Source organism: Ursus americanus, chromosome 2 (assembly GCF_024610735.1).
Source record: "Ursus americanus isolate L20-20 chromosome 2, mUrsAme1.1.p, whole genome shotgun sequence".
Taxonomy (NCBI): Eukaryota; Metazoa; Chordata; class Mammalia; order Carnivora; family Ursidae; genus Ursus; species Ursus americanus.
Window position 1 is genome coordinate 55,726,731 of NC_142128.1, and position 20,792 is coordinate 55,747,522.

General features: G+C 34.8%; 1 protein-coding gene across 1 annotated transcript in view; it reads left to right on the plus strand.

The window, feature by feature from the left end:
* Positions 1-20,792, plus strand: part of USH2A (usherin) — a 676,006-nt gene that overhangs the window by 550,201 nt on the left and 105,013 nt on the right. The window contains exons 56-58 of the mRNA XM_045809720.2: positions 4,144-4,327; positions 5,268-5,425; positions 20,221-20,379. Of these exons, the coding sequence (XP_045665676.2) occupies positions 4,144-4,327; positions 5,268-5,425; positions 20,221-20,379 (501 nt within the window). The remainder of the gene's footprint in view (positions 1-4,143; positions 4,328-5,267; positions 5,426-20,220; positions 20,380-20,792) is intronic.

Genomic DNA, 20,792 nt, shown 5'->3' on the forward strand with positions numbered 1-20,792 from the left:
ACTTCCTTTACATCCCTTCCGGCGCTGACTTAGTTCAGATGCCTTTAACTTCTCATAATTAGTCTTCCTGCCTGTAGTCATTTCTCCTCTTTCTCATATTAATTCTTTTCCCCTTGTGCCAAAATAGACATACTTCACATTAGTCACCTCCATAAAATCCCACTTCCTTCCAGGAAAAAAAAAATCCACATCTCAGTAAGACAAAATAGATCCCTCAAATTTTAACCTCTGCCTATCTGTTGAGTCTTTTGGTCTTTCCCACATGCCATCCAATGCACCACTCATGCTGAGGTACTTAGAATTCTCCCATACTTTCCTGTATTTCAAGTACTTTGTGTGGGTTCCTCTCCGTTTAGATCTCTTTCCTACATCCTCACTTAGCTAACCCATTTTTTTTAATTTGGCTCACATGTCTCCCCTTCTAGAAGTCTCCTGTGATCATCTCTGCTTCCCATCCATCCCCATGTTGCTCCACTCTGTGTTCATACCCTTCCTAAGTGCTCCAAGGCACTATGCTTCCTAGAACACTTAGCAAACTAGATTATAAGTTTTTATTTGTTCATCTTTATTCACCATAATGCTATGAGCTCCTTGAAGTGTAAAGACTATATGTCCTTATCCACACATCCACAGTGCCTGACACAGAAAATGACACAAAATTGGGTGGAATGTTGGATAAGTCTACAAATCATAACAGTCCAGAAGTCAAGGCATCCAGGACATGAGCCAATACAATGCTGGGTCCCTTTACTAGCTTCCAAAAGAAAGCCAATCCACAATAAATGTTGGGATTTTTAAATTGGAATGAAGATTTGTAGAGAAATGAGAAGTGGATAATATTGCATGGCACTCAAAACAAATTTAAAACAAATCTAGTAGACATGTTCTTTTTTTGGTAGCTAGGGGTAAAAGACCTACCACCAAGGCTTCCTTCTGACCTTTCCTTCTTATACCTCTCAGCTAGTTTACTTCCTCCCTCCCCCCGCTTCGAGATGATTTCCCTCATGACCATCCATTTCCTTTCCTTGAATTGCCTCAACTCTGCCCTTCTATTATGTAGTACAGGTTTTTCTGATGCCACAGAGAGAAGCAGATTCTCTACCTGGGACTCATTAAGACATTTCACCAAAAGAGGGTCTTATTCTATCAAAGATTTCTTGCAACCGCTAATGTAACGGTGTCCCCATATCATTATACAAATAAAACCATGGAGTATTTTTTATGCATTTCAACTTCCTATTACTTCCAACCCAATGGATACAAGGTTGTTACTAACACGACCAGAGCTTTCACCACCTTGCATAAATATGAAACTCAATTTTTATTTATAACATGAAACAAACCCAAAATCTTGATTCATGTTATTTCATTCACTTCTCTATATCCCCAGGCTGACTGACTGATTCAAAGTAGAAACTAAGTAAAAGCCTTTCTAGCACCTTGGTGATTTTTAATACATCCTTAAAGGTGAAAAAGATAGGACTGCAGGAAGCAGATTTTGAACTAAACCTTATACTCTATCTCTTAAATCAACAAATTAATATCATGTTTGAATCAGAACTCTAATTAGTTGGATGACTCGTCTAGCAACTATTGGCAGAGAAACCCAGACATAAATGTATACTATGATTTGTGGATTTGTCCAAGTATCTATTTCAGAACAAAATGAACTACTTTCTTCTCAGGAGTAAGTTGTTCCTTTAAAAATCAGTAAGTTTGAGCTGTTTTAAGATTTGTCTTGATTCTTTCAGGATGTTTCTAAATAAATTGCATTTGAATGTCCTGAAAATTTTTCTTTTAAAAGTGTTGAAATCTTATCCTTTACTGAATAACTTACAGTAGAGATAAAATCAACCAAAAACTACTGATTGCATAAGTTTTTAAAAGCTGAAGAAGAGGGGCGCCTGGGTGGCGCAGTCGTTAAGCGTCTGCCTTCGGCTCAGGGCATGATCCCGGCGTTATGAGATGGAGCCCCACATCAGGCTCCTCCACTATGAGCCTGCTTCTTCCTCTCCCACTCCCCCTGCTTCTGTTCCCTCTCTCACTGGCTGTCTCTATCTCTTCAAATAAATTTTTTTAAAAAATCTTAAAAAAAAAAAAAGCTGAAGAAGAGAGTTACAGTGTCCATTCAGAGCATACGTAGATGACAACATGAAATGGTAGAATTGATCTTCCTCATTGCCTAGGTTCCCCATCGCTATGTTTGTACATCAATAAGAGTACTTGAATGTTTGACCTTGAATGACAGTTTTCTGTTTATCTATTTTAACTTTTACACGGAAGAGTAAACTCCTTGTAGGAACGAGCCATATCTTACTCACACTTACATCTCTAGAAATGACTACAGTGCTTAACATTGTAATTTGCAGGATGTATTTATAATAAATTTATTTATTCAATATCAGTTAGACATTGTACTATCTATCCATAAAGATACCTTGACAAATAAGACAGAGAAGATTCTTACCCTTGTGAAACTAAACTCATATTGAAGCAGGAGAAGGAAGCAGATCATCCAGTGATAACATAGAAATAGTGGTAATATCAAGAAAAAAATGATTATGATATCATGAGTGTTAAAGGAAAATAGAAAAGGACCTAAGATAGAGAGAAACTAGGTTGGGATCCCTTTAGAGAAGGTTAAAGTTATCATTAGAGAAGGTTGGTCAAATGAGACGTCCCTGATAGGATGATATTCACACAGGTCACTGAACTACAAAAATAAATTGCAAAAATGTCAAGTTGTCATAAACGAAAGTTCCAGGCAGAAGGAATGGAAGTGCAAAAACTCAGAGGTGAGAAAGAACTGGAAGCATTCTGGGGATAGGAGTCTAGTGTGGCTGGAACCAGAAAAAATGTAGGAATAATTGGGTTATCATAAGGAATTGAAATTATATGAATAACTTCAAAAGCGTTGAATATTTTACAAAGATTACAGTGACTTATGTATATATTTATATGCTATTATGAAGATTACATGAAATAGATAAGGGGAAGATTTTAAACTCAGAGACCAGTTTAGACGCTATGATAGAAGTCATGAGAGAGAAACATAGCTTGTATCAGAAGAGGTGGCAGTAAAGGTATAGAGAACTATATACATTCAGGGTAGAACGAGCAGGATTTGACAACATTGCATTTGAGGGTGAAAAAAGTGGGAACCTCAAGAATAATATTTTGTGTGTTTTGACCAAGAAAATGAATAGATGGACAAAATCGGGAGATGATTAGATTGTAACAGAAAAACCAAGAATTTTTTTTATAATAGTATTTTTTATTATATTATGTTAGTCGCCATACAGTAAAAAGAAAGAAAGAAAGAAAGAAAGAAAGAAAGAAAGAAAGAAAGAAAGAAAGAAAGAAAGAGAAAGAAAGAAAAAAGAAAAGCCAAGAGTTCTGTTTTCAATGTTTTAAATTTTGATAATTAGTCATCCAAATGGAGGTGTCAAGTTGACGGTTGGGTTCATGAGTCTGAGGCTCAAGAGAGAGTTTTAGTTTAGAGATATGCATTTGGGAGTATTCAACATATACATGATACTGAAAACGAAGACTAAATGAAGATCATCTAGAAAGTGAGTGTTGGAAAACTAGAGGAGAAAAAGAAGAGGGAAGACTAAGGGAGAGGAGAGAGCCTAGGTCTCTGAGGCACATTTTTGAGATCCAGTAGGGAAAAAGAAGCCAGTAAATGAGAAAAAAAAGAAAAAAAGAACAACACGTTGTATCTGAGAAGTAAAGGCAAAGTACGTTCCTCACTGAATTTGATAATTCAGGTAATTACTACTTTATGATTACTTCCACATATTCCAACTAAATAGGCATCGAAGTTTAAAATTCCTGGGTAGTCTTTCAGGCCTTGATTAAACTCAAAGTAACAGCTGAGACAGAGAAATCTTCCACCACAAATGTCTGATACTCACTTTTTAAAGACAATTCACAAATAAAATAATCAAAACATTAAAAAATATATTTATACCCAATTCTATATTTTATCTCCAAAGTAAGGAAAACGTATTTTTGTTGCTTCACCATGAGAATTTTTAACAACAGATAAAAATATCATAGTATGTGAGGTGATGGTGTGACTTTTGATAAGGTGTATATTTTATTCTAACAATAAAACCTCATTGTGTTATTTTTTGCCAGGAGTTTGGGTGACACCTCGACACATTATCATCAATTCTACAACAGTGGAATTATTTTGGAGTCTGCCAGAAAAGCCCAATGGCCTCATTTCTCAGTATCAATTGAGTCGTAATGGAACTTTGGTTTTCCTGGGTGGCAGTGAGGAGCAGAATTTCACTGATAAAAATCTGGAGCCCAACAGCAGGTGAACTAAAAGAAAACTTTACCAATCATATAGTTAGAATTTTAAATTTTTCAGGACTGGAAAGAGTGCATTTCTAAATGAAACAATATTAAATTAATTGGCTAAATAATCTCATTCAGTAGATCTCATAATGATGAGATCTTTTAATTCATTTCAGATATTGAAGATTCAAGTGCTAACTCATTACTTGAATCTTCAGAGTACATGACATTTTTCAAAAATGTAGATAGTCAACTATTTGATGTAAGAGCATGAGAATTTTTAAGTATATAAAATACACAGAGTATTAAACTTTAAAAATTAACAAATTGTCTTCAAAAACATGAATTCATAAGCTAACAATAAAAAGATTTAAAGAGTTTTGTTTTACATCAACTAATTTTTCTTCTAATATAATGTTCTCTCTGTTTGCTACACTATATATAGGTATGAGTGGTTTTAGGGGGAAAAACTTCCACATATTTGCAATTCATTCCCATTCATATCTCAGCAGAAACAAAATATACCTTAGATCAACAGATGTTTTACTGCAGAGAGTAGAGATCAATTCAGTTTTATTGTAGAGAGTAGCAGATCAATTTAGAAACATCTTCCTCTAAACATATTTCCCTAAACTCTAACCCATTTAAAAATGGGGAAGATTAATTTGAATCCTTCACGATCTACTGGCACACTCTAAGACTTTTCTGAAATCTTTAGGAAAAGTTATTAATTACTAGATGGTTAAAAATATAATGGAAAGGGGCAGAAATCATGACAGTCTGAGGAGAATGATGCCTGTTCTAGAAAAACTATCAGGTCAACAGTGACGTTTCTGGACAGAGAGCAGAAAATTTGCAATTTGTCATAAATTTAGGACTAAGCAATGGAGAGAAAAGCCAGCAACCATTGTTCAAGTTTCTTGTACATTGCCTTATACAATCCTTTCTTTTTAATATAGATACATTTATAAATTGGAAGCCACAACTGGAGGTGGCAGCAATCCTAGTGAAGATTACATTGTACAAACACCTGTACTGACACCAGAAGAAATCCAGCCTCCATATAATATCACAGTAATTGGGCCTTATTCCATATTTGTAGCTTGGACCCCACCAGGTAAAGAAATAAAGTGTGTGTGTGTGTGTGTACATGCTCATGTGCATATTTGTATGTAAAACATTTCGGAGAAAGTTAATTGGAGATAAGGATGGAAGTGTAAATTTAGTAAATCAGAAGGACATAACCTGTCTCCTACATAAATATAAACAGAATAATCCAAACCACATTCATGAGTCTATTCATATATAAGTATATGCATATATACATATAGATACAGATGTAGATAAAGATATATAGATACCTAGATATATACTTTTCTTTAAAAGTAATACTTTCTTTTAAGTGCCAAAATCTACCTTCTTATTCATATACATCCCAGGTAAGTCATATAGATCTGAATGAGCTCAAACATTCATTCTGCAGGACTCCCAAGATTGGATCATTGATGTTTTATGATTTGGCCTTTATTATAGCAGTGAATAAGGACTTCAGAAAGACAACAGTCTACTCTATCCATTTCTATTAGATTGTGGCCAGTTATGGTAGTTGATTTTTGCCCCTCTAATCTATATAGCCTCCATTGTACCATTTAGTCACTAGTGGGTTGCTTTTATGGTTTAGTGCATTATCATATTTTGATGTAAGCATCATTCCCAGGTACGAATCTTATTGCATTAACATCATGGAGTAAGGATTAAAGTGAAATATCTTTGCTCTGTCTTTTAACATAAGGAAAGTATGGAAATGTTGTTTCAGTAAAATTTAAAATGGATTAAGATGTTAAATTCACTTCAAAATGTGATTTTATCTCTAACATCTAGTCTTTAGATAAAATTGACACAAATTTCTATTATTTGAAACAGAATAAGTTTAGCTACAATTCGACATGCACTGAAAACAATTGGTCTGTAGCAGCTATGTTGGCCACCAGCAGATCCACTCCATAAAATAATTAGCAAAGATACATTTTTCATTTACTTGAACAATTATCTCAGTCAAAACAGGTAATACAGAAAAGGAAGGAAAATTTCCAAATTCATTCTATGAGGCCAGCATTACCAAAACCAGATAAAGTCACCACAAACAAAAGAGCAAATATCTCTGATGAACATAGATGTAAAAATCCTCAACAAAATACTAGCAAACCAAATACAACAATACATTAAAAAAACATTCACCATGATCAAGTGGGATTTATTCCTGGGTTGCAAGGGTGGTTCAATATTCACAAATCAATCAATGTGATATATCATATCAATAAGAGAAAGGATAAGAACCATATGATCATTTCAATGGATGCAAAAAAAGCATTTGAAAAAGCACAACACCCATTCATGATAAAAATCCTCAACAAAGTGAATATAGAGGGAACATACCTCAACATAATAATGGCCATATGTGAAAAACCCACAGCAAACATCACACTTAATGGAGAAAAACTGAGAGCTTTTCCTCTAAGGTCAGGAACAAGACAAAGATGTCCCCTCTCACTCTTTTATTCAACATAGTACTGGAAGTCCTAGCCACAACAATCAGACAACAAAAAGAAATAAAAGGCATCCAAATTGGTAAGGAAGATATAAAGCTTTCACTATTTGCAGATGACATGATACTGTGTATAGAAAACCTGAAAGACTCCAGCAAAAAACTGCTAGAACTGAAAAATGAATTAATTCAGTAAAGTTTGCAGGATACAAAATCAGTGTACAGAAATCTGTTGCATTTCTAAGCACCAATAATGAAGCAGCAGAGAAATTAAGAAAACAATACCATTTACAATTGCCCCCCAAAATAATAAGATACCTAAGAATAAACATAACCAAAAAAGCAAAAGACCTGTGTTCTGGAAACTGTAAAACAGTGATGAAAGAAGTTGAAGATGACATAAAGGAATGGAAAAACATTCCATTGTGTTAACATGTCTATACTACCCAAAGCAATCTACACCTTCAATGCAATCCCTATCAAAATACCAACAGCATTTTTCACAGAACTAGAAGAAACAATCCTAAAATTTGTATGGAACTGCCAAAGACTCTGAATAGCAAAAGCAGTCTTGAAAATGAAAAGCAAAACTGGAGGCATCACAATTCCAGGCTTCAAGTTATATTGCAAAGCTGTAGTGATCAAAACAGTATGGTACTGGCACATAAATCAATAGAACAGAATAGAAAACCCAGAAAAAACCCACAATTATATGGTTAATTAATCTTCAACAAAGCAGGAAAGAATATCCAATTGGAAAAAGACAGTCCCTTCAACAAAAGGTGTTGAGAAAGCTGGACAGCAGCAAGCAAAGAATGAAACTGGACCACTGTCTTATACCATACAGAAAAATAAATTCAAAATGCATTAAAGACCTAAATGTGAGATCTGGAATCATAAAAATCTTAGAAGAGAGCACAAGCAGTAACTTCTCTGACATTGGTATAGCAACTCTTTTCTAGATAGGTCCCCTGAGGCAAGGGAAACAAAAGCAAAAATGAACTATTGGGACTAAATCAAAATACAGAGCTTCCGCACAGTGAAGGAAACAATCGATAAAAATAAAAGGCAACCTATAGAACAGGAGAAGATATTTGCAAATGATATATCTTTAAAAGGTTAGTATCCAAAATATGTAAAGAACTTATAAAACTCAACACCCAAAAAACAAATAATTCAATTTAAAAATGGGCAGAAGATATGAACAGATATTTCTCCAAAGAAGACATACAGATGACCAACAGACACCTGAAATGATGCTCTTCATCATTTATCATAAGGGAAATGCAAATCAAAACTACAATGTAATTATCATCTGACACGAGTCAAAGTGGCTAAAATCAAAACATAAGAAATAACAGATGTTGGTGAAGCTGTGGAGAAAGGGGAACCCTCGTGCACTGTTAGTAGGAATGCAAACTGGTGCAGCCACTGAGGAAAACAGTATGGAGTTTCCTCATAAAGTTAAAAAATAGAACTACCCTATGATCGAGCTTTCACACTACGGGGTAGTCACCCAAAGAATTAAAAAAAAACACACACACTAATTCAAAGGAATACATACACCCCTATGTTTATAGAAGCATTATTTACAATAATCAAGATATGGAAGCAGCCCAAGTGTCCATCAGTTGATGAATGGATAAAGAAGATGTGTGTATATATATTGGAATATTACTCATCCATAAAAAAAGAATGAATCTTGCCATTTGCAATGACACAGATGGAGCTAGAGAGTATAATGCTCAGTGAAATGTCGGTCAGAGAAAGAAAAATACCATATGATCTCGCTCATGTAGAATTTAAGAAACAAAACAAAGGAGCAAAAAGAAAGAGAAACAAACCAAGAAACAGACTCTTAACTACAGACAATAAGCTGATAGTTACCAGAAGGTGAGCGGGTGGGGGGCATGGGTTAGATAGAAGATGGGAATTAAGGAGTGCACTTGCTATGATGAGCACTGGGTGATGTATGGAATTCTTGAATCACCATATCGTACACATGAAACTAATATAATACTATGTGTTAACTAACTGGAATCAAAATAAAAACTAAACAAGCAAACAGGTAATAGAGTCAGGAAGGTAACATAGAGGCCTAATATATAAAACTTCAGTTCTCATAAACCAACATCCTTCTGATGTCGTAATCTAAGATCAAAAACAAAAGGGTCTTAACTTGGTCAAACTCACAGGAGAAAATTTATCCAGAGCTTTATAAGCAAAAAAAAATGTAAGCCTCTCTAAGATATTAAATATAAATGATTCCATCCACCTTTGTTTTAAAACAAATATATAACACATTAAATTAAAACAAAGGAATAGTCACTAGTGCCAGCCTGTGTCATAAAGCCCTATAATCCCTATCTCAGTTTTAGGAGCGTAGATCTTCTTGAACTCCATTCTTAAGTTCAGTGGAAGAGAACCCATATCTTCTGCTGTGGAAAATATACAAACTTGCATATCCCTTTGCAGAATCAGTTCCTACTTGCATGGAATAGCATTGCTCTCTTGCCATCTTTGAGCGTATTTCTCCTTGGCATCTTTGTAGCGCTGTGGTCCTTCTGTGCCATCAAGTAAAATGAGGCAGAAAAGAGCCAGTCTGAGACCAAATTTTGCCTTTTAACCACAGATTTCTCAGACGCAGACCAGGGTCTTCTACAATCCAAATTTTCAAAGAACAATAAGAGAAAGTCCAAGATGTCAAGCAAAATTGATGATTTCCTAGCCATGTGATCGGGAAGTTCCATGGCCTATCAAATCGCTTGTCATTTTAACATCACATAAATTGCCATTGCTCATCTGAAGGTATCTTTCCTTTAAGACAACGGATGTCAGATGAAAGAGAAAACCAGGATTCCTTTCCCAGTTGTGCCACCTGTTAGCTGACATAAACAAGTCAGTTTTTCTCCCTGAGTCTCTGTTTGGTGCAGCTGTAGAGACAATGGTAGTACGTACATTTGGGCGGTTGTAAATGTACATGAGGTAATTTATATAATTGGCATACATTGACTCTATAATATTCTATGAATAGTGGTGATTATTTTTGGAGAATTATTTTTGCCTTCAATTATTTATTTTTAGGATGTATTTGCTCCAGCCTTTGCTAGGTGCCAAGGGCCCCATTTTCAAAATGATAAAATGGTGTGCTGCAGGATTGCATTTGTAAATGTTTAAGATTTCTTTTGAATTTCCCAGCATTTTGTCATATTTTTTTGAGTTCCACATCATAATTTTATGCTCAGTGTATAATGTTTACACTTAGAAAAGGATCGTTGTGAAATAAAGCACGACTTCTACTTTTTTAATGTAACCTTAACTCTTGTCTACCTCAGGCTTCATAGAAATTGTTCTCTCTAGTGCAGCCCCGGGGGTATTGTAGAAATGCTTCACACACTAACTCTGACCATGTAACCAATGGTTAATAAATCTATAATACCCAGACCTGTCAATCTTTTAGTTTCAGATGCACAAAATCCATTACAGAAACCCTGTAATATATGGAAAGATTAAAATCTTAAATTAAACTTTTTTCCTGGTGCCTAGAAGGATTTTGAACTCCGTAAACAGGCAGATGATTTTGACTTGTGTATAATCTACAGTTGATTTTATTGGAAATACCTCATGCTGTGTTTTGATTTGGATAATAAAAACATTTTTCTGTTCCTGAATAGTCACAAATATATATTTTAAACAGAAAGAAAACAAACTTGTTATAACCAGAGGTTGTTTATTTGCTCACAAGCAAGAGCTTTCCAGGTATTCATCATACTCGCCTGCCATTACGAAATGATTACATCATAAGCAGCGCTGAAAATTGGCACAAACAGTCCATACCTATAGTTCCTGAATGAATATTAACATCACCTGGAAAACTTTTGCAAAGACCAGTTCTCAACCCCAAGTTTACTGAATCACAGTCTCCTGGTATGGACTCAAGAAATCTAGATTTTAAAAAAAAGCTTCCCAGATGATTTCAATGTGCTCCAAATTTAGTAATCATGAATTACATACACCAAGCAAAAGTGGTCGGTTACAATATTTCTTTGAAAACATGAATCAAACCACTTTCTCTTGAATGTCCAAACCCAAAATAGTGGCTAAATTAACTGGGCTTTTTCACATGTACTTTGTTTTGTGGTCAATGTGAATAGAGCGACTTTATGTAAGTTGCTGGGAGTAAAAAATATCCATGTGGTTGCTTGGCAACAGAAAATTACCTAGGCAATTAAGTGGGCTTTCAGTTTATAAATTATTATTTACATGATATCTATAAGTTAATTCTTACTACATGTTTATAAATCCTACCAGAAAAGGAAGTGAGGTCCAGGGAATGTGTGAGAATATTCGGGGGAAGCATAACTGGAATACTACTGGCAAACATCACTTATATACTTGTCATTTGTTAAATTTCTAGTATATGCCAAACGCTTTGATAAGCCCTTTCCCAGCCTTACCTGAGTTAATACTCATGCAAACCCTGGGATACAAGTAATATCATTATTTCCATATTAAGATAAGAAATTTGAATCTGAAAGAAATGATGTAATATACCCAAGGCTACATAGCAAAGCCAAGATTCAAATTCAGGTCTGTTCTTTACTACTGCCTTACAAGGGCAATCTCTACATGTCTTGGGCTTAACTCTTAAATCCAAATCAAGCTTTTTATTTATTACCCACCATCTTTTGGATTTGTGATGCAACTATGCTTTTTGAAATAGTAGCCCAGAGGGCTGAGAAACAGAACTAGGTATTGGCAAATACCAAATGATTGTGGAAGAATTTTTTTGTTGGGCATGACAAGACCAGAAGAATTAATTGTGGAAAATAGTGAGCCCCCGAAGGGAAAATATCTACCTGACAATAGTTATCTCCTGTGGCATGAAGGAACTAGTAACCAGAAGGCTTTGCCTATCCATTCAAAAGTCCAGAAAGAATAGACATGGCTTAGCAAAACCAGATTCCAAGTGCTGAAAGATTTTAATTAGGTGGGAGAGGGAGTCATTTCTCAAATATTGACAAAAAGAATATTCAAGGACTATTTTAATGCCTCGGTAGACATTCTCTTACCTTCCAGGTAAATGCTGGTTCACTTTAGCTCATTATTACTTGATAAATGTCAGTTGTAAGATTATCAAGACACTTCAAGCTCTAGAAAATCAAGATTTCTACTCTTTTGTATACATTTGTACCTTCAAATCAGATGATGCACAAACAACCCTTTTAAAATGTTTGCTGAATTAATGAAAGAACATAGTAGTGAGTAAATTTCTGAAATTTATAAGACAAATATAAATAAATTTTGGATTTTCTGCTGCTTAAAATTATTCAAACACTTGATTTCCTATAGAAGCCTATCCCTCCCTCCACACTAACTCAACCCTAAACACACATACACACACATACGTGTGCGCACACACACGTGTGCACACACACATTTTCACACACAAATACACATTTCTTCTTTAGAGACAAACAGAACACATTCCCATATCTTCCAAATATTATATGTCATCTAATGGATGCATAAGTTTTTTCACTTATTTCTGAAAAGGGATTACTGGTTTCTAGGTGGAATGGGCTCCACCATTTAGTTTCCCTGCGACCTTGGGCAAGTTTCACAATGTCTCTGAACTTGAGGTTTCTCTTCTATGCAATGGGGTATCAAATGCTACCCTGCATTGCTTTTATGTCAAGTCAGTGAAGTAGGATGGTAAACATTTATTAGGCACTGCCTGGATACTGGTTATTATTATTTAAGCTACAGATAGCCACCCGGCTAATTGATTCCTAAACATTCCTTCTCGCCTTGTACCAGCTCTCAACCTCAGGTCAGGACTTACACATTTGTATTAAATAGAGTGAAGGATATATGTTCAACTAATGGGTAAAAAATCATAGAAAATGAAAAAGCAAATAGTTCCTGGAACATAAATGGTTTACTCAGGATAAGAATAGAGGTATTCCTGCTGTTTCAGAATCCAAACACTCAAAATTATTTAAACTCTGAAGGTAATAATGAGTCTTTCTAATTTATCAAGGTGATGACTGTATTTTGAACTGTTCTAGTCCTTCATCATATTCTAATTAACAATGTCATTGCATTCAACACACTTTCCTCACTAAAGATGGTGAGTTATTTACATTTAATGCATAATATCAGAGTACTGGCATGTGTCCATTCATATTTACCTCTTAGTCCATTAAAGAAAACAATTAGCAACAGTTCTTCTGAGAAATCATTTCAATTAATATTGCTTAGGAATAAAAAAATATATTGGTTAGGAATAAAAATGCTTTTTATTAACCAATTTTTGATTAAAGGGTAGTTAGCCACAATATGGCTTATCTATAGACATTAGGCATCTTGGTGTTCAGTTAACTTATCAAGTGCAATGTATTAGATCAGATAATAGCCATTTAAAGTCAAAATTGGCATTAAGCTCTCTAAAAAATTTACTTTGCGTTAACTGGGATGATTCAACTTTGACAATTCTTTCAATTTTCTTAGAAGTGCAAAAACCAAGTGACAGTAGCACTGAATTTCAGAAGAAAGTGTAAAACTCATTTCAATGATTTATGTTTTATTTAGCATAGTAATAAATCTTTTTTCATCTGTATTGAGGTATAATTGACAAACGAAATTATGATATATTTAAAGATCACAACGTGATAATTTGACATATATAATTGTGAAAGGATTTCCACCCTTGAGTTAATTAATGCTAACATCATGTCGCATATTTATTTTTTGTCTTTTTGGTGAGAACACAAGTTCTACTCTCTTAGCAAATTTCAATTATACAATACAGTATTATCAGCTATAGTCACCATGTTATACCTTAGGTCTGAGGACCTAAATTATTCATTTTATAACTGAAAATTTGTACCTTTTTACCAACTTCTCCCTGTTTCCCCCATCTTCCAGCCCCTGGAGGCACCATTCCACTCTGTTTCTATGAGTTCAATTTTTTTTTCTTTAAGATTCGACACATAAGTAATACCATAAAGTTATTGTCTTTGTCTTGCTGTTTCATCCACCTTGTTGCAAATGGCAGTATTTTCTTCTTTTTTAAGGCTGAATAATAATCCATTGCATATATACTACATTGTCTTCATCCATCCATCCACTGATAGGCACTTCGGTTGTTTCCAGACCTTGGCTATTGTGAATAACATTGCAGTGAACATGGGAGTATAGATAGCTCTGTGAGATAATGATTTCATTTCCTTTGGACATATACTTAGAAGTAGGTTTTCGGGATCATAGAGTAGTTCTATTTTTAATTTCTTGAGGAACCTCCATACTGTTTTCTATGGTAACTGGCACTAGCAATATGAGTTTCCATTCCCATCTCACCAGTATTTGTGATCTCTTATCTTTTTGATAATAGTCATCCTGAGAGGTGGGAGGTGGTATCTCGTTGTGGTTTTTGATTTGCATTTCCTTGATGGTTAAGGATGTTGAGCACATTTTCATGTACCTGTTAGCCATTTGTCTGTCCTTTTTGGTAAAAAAAATGTCTATGGCCTTTGTCCATTTTTTAATTTGGACATTTGTTTTTTTCTGTTATTGAGTTGCATGAGTTCCCTTGTAGATTTTGGATGTTAGCCCCTTATTAGATAAATGGTCTACAAATATCTACTCCCATTCCATAGGTTCCTTTTCATTTTAATGGTTTCCTTTGCTGTGCAGAATCCTTTTAGTTTGATGTGTCCCACTTGTCAATTTATTTTGTTGCCTTTGCTTTTGTTATTTAATGAATTTATTTTATTGAATTCTAATATGTACTAGGCATTTTTCTAAGATATTAATATGTATCTCGTTTAATGCTTTTAACAACCGACTATAGTATGTCCTATTGTTTTGCCCATTTTACTAAGGAGAACAAGTCAATTTAGATATTATTTAGTTATTTTGTCTAGGTTATTTATCACAAAGTTGTTGGAGCCAGCCCACAATGAATCTGACTCCAAATTCTGTGGTCAAAATCACTGTGCTATTTTCTCACTATTTTTCTACATAAACAGGGCAGAAAGCAAATGATTTTTTTCTAAGTTCTACTATGATCCAGTTCAGAAGCTAAAAAATAATTTTGCTATAAATATAGCAAATATGAATGAGGACAGTGTAATTTGAGAGCAGCCCACCCAGTAACCCAGTAGGAGTGTTTTATTTGTAGCTTAAAATTTCATGAGATATAATTCATTAGCCTTTGGGTATATTGAATCATCTATTCATTTTAACGAACATGAAAATATTTGCTGAGCCCCACTCAGGGGCAAGGTATAATGCTAGCACCCTGACAGTTTTAGAGAAGAATGAGACATTGTCCTTCCTGTCATGACCCCTACTCTCTATTTGGGTAGAAAGGACATAAATGACACTGTTATACAAACTTAAGTAAAATTTCCATACAGTTGGTATGGATGTGTATTTAAGAGAGTCTTATTTCACTTCCAAACGCTCAAAAGGCCATAACCAAGATATGCCTACCTGTGCAACAAGGAATTTAGGCTGATTTGTTCAAAGCATGACATTAAGTGCAACCAGTGTTTTGAAGCAAATGCAGCTATCAAACCGAATTAATAGTTTTCCTCTTAGAATTGTTCCTGCTCCAGCTCCTAAAAAAAGATTTGAAAAAAGCATTATTTGATTGACTTGTCCCATTGTAAAGTATGCACCTGCTGTGAAATGAAGCCACGGAGAAAAAAAAAGTTGAATAATTTAACTTTTTTATTTGTAAAGATAATCAGGGTTTTTCTGATTACATCTTAACTTCATAAATGTTAAATAACCTATCAGCATCTAGTTGTTGTAAATTATGAAAAGGAGCATTGCAAGGAATATTAACCAACGAAATCCTTGTTCTTTAGTGAACAAGAAAATGTGTTATGGCAGCTTGTCATTGTGGGACTGGTAACTTTGACACCAAATAACAAAACTGCCATTTGCACTTAGGGTAAATTGGTTCACTTGAGCTTCCACTGCTCCTCTTGCTCTGACATAAATTTATGAACTCGGGAACTAACCAAGTCGTGTGGCTTCCCAGCTGACTTTAACAAATATGCCCATTTCATTTCATTTAGTCATCAGAATACCAGGGGGTTAGGTTGTTTCAGACTCATTGCAGATGGTGTAGGGTTTGCAGGAACACAGGAGCCTTTCATGTCACAGTCCTGTAAATTATGACAGTGGAGGGGCCCTCTTTCCTAAATACATGTCACCATTTGACATGCTCACAGCTTCAAGGAGCATTTTCTCTTTCAACACCTCATAGGTATATATAAAGGACATTTATTTCCAATTAACCAAGACGTGAAAAATACATTTTCCAGTTTCGTGCCTTGACTATCCATGTTGAAACCTAGATGAAGATTATGTCTATATTTGAAATGTAGCAGAAGCACATTTTGTTCTCTGACCCCCTAGGAGTCCTGTCCTTCTAAGCAGAGAAGTCCCTGGACGCAGACCAGTAGGTACAGAGGAAGACATTCAGTAAAGTGCAACCTCAGATGAATTGAAGGGAAGACCATTTCTAAATTACTGCTAGGAATGAAAAAATATCTTCATAGGAACACAACTTGATCATATCCAAGTATTGACCAAAAAAAAAGCTAGATAAAATATTATTTTAAAGAGATTTATTTAAATGAATATAACATTTATTTGTAATTGGAATAGCAGCTTGATTTTAAAAAGTGTCATAGATGTGGGCTTTTTTTTTTCCATTTTGTTCCATTTCATTTTGTTTTGCTGAGATGTCTATCATTAATTCAGCACTTTCTATGTCACAGGAATGTACTAAAATGTTTTACATGCATTTTCTAATTTAATCCTTGTGGCTCTTTATGAGAACGCTATTAGTATCATCATTTTACAGATGAAGAGACCAGCATTCACAGAGGTTAAGTAATTTACCAGAAACAAATAAGGGCAGAGAAGTGACTTGATCTGCCTGATTCCATTCTGTGGTTTGTCTAGTTCCACAAGAATGATAGAATATTTTTCAAATGTGCGTTTGTCAAACTTTTTATAAGATCTATCCCAGGAACAGAGAAGACAGAATGAACATGCAATCAATCCCAGGAGGTCTAGAAACTGCCCAAAGTAATCACCATAAGCTTACAATTTCTTTAAGGTCTTGCTTTTTAGCTTAAAAACTCATACAGATTTGCCATTGTATTCCAATGTGTTTGTCTTCATCCAAAAAAATAATAATAATGTATTTTATAATTTATCATTAGGGGAATTTTTTTTTCACTAATCTCCTTGGATAAAGAGTTATATGCTGTTACATTTTAGGATATTAGGTCACTCTGGAGAAAGCTGACCCCAATAACAAGTTCAATGTCCAGATAATTCTGTCTTCATTTTGTTACAAATATGTGGGGACAAACAGCAACCTTTTTTTCCCCACCACTTTACAGACTATGTCAGGGTAACAATAAGGAAAATGCCCAAAATGGGAGGTGAATTCTGTGACATTCCAAGATGCTATGGATGGAAATTTCCATAAGCATATCTTCCTGCTGAGAGGCCAAACTACAAACTGAGAAAGTCCCTGATCCACTCTTAAATCTCTTTTACTACCTCGAACAACAACCTCCAAAGAACATTCTTAGTGGGGGAAAAAAGCCTGATTATACTGCTCTTTATTTTACTTCTAATATAGTACATAGGTTTTCCTCACCCATTAATGGACTGAGTTTCAAACGGTCCCTATAATCAACTCTCTTCGTCCACCTCTCAAACTTCATTTTAATTATAGCAGTTTTGTTGGGAGCGTAAAACCGTTCCCAGTTTTGTCTTACAGTTGAGAATTAGGCCTCAAAGAATATCTTCTAAATAAGCCCAGTATGTGTATTACTATACCATTAAATAGAAAAATAAATTTATTTACATTTTCTAGGCATTAATCTTTGTCACTATATCTTTTTACTTCATGGGAAAAAAAAGTAACGTAGAAATGTCTGTTACCTGAGATTCAGCAGAAATGTGGGCCCAGCCAAATTTTCATCCTGTGTCTGTGGAAGATTACCCATGATGAATTCATTTTAAAGCAATAGTGAGCAACTCAAATTAAGTGGGGTTTTGATAACATCATGAATAGGACTTGTACTTGTTCAACACACTGATTATGTCAGCATAAACTTCTGCTGTCATTTAGTTAGTTCTGAGGTGACTATAGAGTTAAAACAACTAACTAGTCAAAGTTCTGATCACTCAGTACCCATCTAATTTTCTAGTCTGGGGCTTTTTATGAAGAAAAATCCATACCAAATTTTTGTGAACAAAGAAAGGTGGGATTCTGCTGGTTTCCCTTGCTCAGGCAAGGAAGCCTTACGTTTCCCAAATTTTACAGGTCAAACTGGAATTCCGGGAAGAGGTACCATGTTTGTTCTAGCCTTTGAAAATACTTTGACACAAATCCACAAACATGTAGGGTATGTGTATTTCAGTTTTGGAAACCTGCCTTTCAGAACTTCAAATATTCACCTATATTTAGTTCCATCAGCGGGATTCTAATTTTTCCATCACTTTTTTTTCCCTCTAATCAGTGTCCAATACCTGTTCTACTTGGCTACCCATGTTGTCTCAAAATTATCCTTTCATTTTCCCCTTGTTGTCCTGATCTGAGTCTCCATTACCGAGAGAGCATAAATAGAGAGAGAGAAGCTTTGGCATCAGATGGGCCTGAGTTCAAGTTTGACTACCCCACGTAATCAACGTGCCATCTAGGACAAGTTGCTTAGCTTTCTCATCTTAAAAAAATGTAATAATATTTGCTTTACAATATTGTCCTGAGATTTCTTTCATTCGTTCAAACCAATATTTATTGTGCTGCAACTTTGGGCTAAACTCTAGGTACTGGAACTACCCTGGGGAGGAGAACAGAGCCCCTGACTTTATGGAGTACACTGCAACTGGAATGCAATGAGATGGCTATCCTTGTTTGGGTTATTGCTGCAACTGTGCAGAGTAAAGAAAGCAGGGTCTACTCTAAGCGTCTTACCCTAAGGGTTTACTCTAAGGCCTCTGGCATAGGAAAATAGAAAGGAACCCAAGAAGAACAGGTTTGGGAGTGGAAAATATAGTTATTATGCTTTGGACCTGTTGAGATGTAGGTTTCTGTAAAGTCGGCTGCTGAAAATAGAAATCTGGAATGCAAGAGAGATGAAAAGCCAGAGATAGGGATTTAGGAATCAATGATAGAATAGCAGTAATTTAAGCCATTAGGACAAATACAACAGATAATTTAAGTAGGATGCTCTAACTTAAAATAAAAATTCTTAGTCTGGCTTCAGCACAATCGCATCTTTCCAAAGGAAACAATTGATCAGTCCTTCTGACTATGATCAATATATCCTTCAGAGAGTACTTATTCTCATCTATCCTACACAAAATCCCAAGCATCTCGGCTTTATACTGGCTCTTCCACCCCTTACACAATTGGGGCTATATCTGCAAAAAACAAACCTTCAATTCATTTTTTAGACCTCATTTCTGAAGGGTTCTTGAGTCCTGTGCTGTAGATTTCATTGCTTCTATAGCAAAGATAACCTTATTTAAGTACTACAAAGATAAGTAATTAAACCCACAAATGTTATAAGCTATCAGATCAATGAGAAAATCTCGTGAGAAATTCCATTATATTCTTCATTCAGGGCTCATATACTCTCCTTGAAAAAAAAAATGTACTTGTTGTTCATGACCAAATAAAACGTACAGGCATTTAATTATATGAATAGATTGTGAAGAGGCTAAACTGACAAGACCTTCTTTCTTTAGGAAGCATTGTGAAAAATGACAGTTTTGAACCCAAATTTCATATGTATTTAGGTCCATAAGTCTCCCTGACAGAGTGGACTGTCCTAACTCAATAATTAATGCACTGGGAATTCTCTAGGTAGACTATGATTTGGATACTTTATGGGCTATTATGTCAAGGATCTGTGTCAGACTGGATGCATACACAATGCCTACAGAAAAATTATTGTCACAAGCAAAACTGGTGGGGTTTTTTTTTTATGTACTTTAAGAGTAAGTAAGCCTAGGAAAAATATATGACAGCATTTCTAATTGCCTTGTATTTTTTAAGGAGTGAAACGTGCCTTCATTTTTATTTGCCCATAGAGTATACCTTTGAATAGAACTATTACATGTACTTCATTTGTTTTTGAAAATGAGTGATACACATTTTTTTTACTTTTGAAATATACGTTCATGCAGTTATTAATTGCTAGATTCAGTGATAATATACCTTTAAGTTATAAAATATTAAAGATTCATTGTTTTTAAACATTTGTTGACCATTCTGTATAGCATACATATATGTTTTTTCTCTCTCTCTCTCTTTAAAGGGATCCTCATCCCCAAAATGCCTATGGAGTACAATGTCTTACTCAATGCTGGAAGTATAGCACCTCTGACCTCCTCTGTTGGTCATCATCAATCCATCCTTCTGGAAAATTTGGCTCCATTCACACAGTATGAGATAAGGATACAAGCATGTCAAAATGGTAAGTCTTTCAGACACTTGTCCTGGGCTTTTATAAAAAAAAAAAAAGTATTTTATGAAAAAAAATTCATTAAAAAGGAATAGATTCTCAATTCAAATACAAAGACTAACATTTCATTTCTTATTTGTACTGGACTGTTTACCCAGAAAAATCAGAGCCTGGCATTGAGTGAAGCATTATGCATTTCTGCACATTAAATCATGAATATTTAAATATATTAAAATGGTGGTTTTGCAAAGTCTTGTTTTATAAGGCCCTTTAAAAGAAAAACACCTACATCACATAAAGGAATCATTGGTAATATAAAGCAAAATAGGTATTATGAAAATTTCAAAAAAGAGGTACTCACTTTGGTTTATTTAAGTTTTAGTAGGGGGTGAGGGGAGGCATTATTTAGAAGTTGAGTTACACTT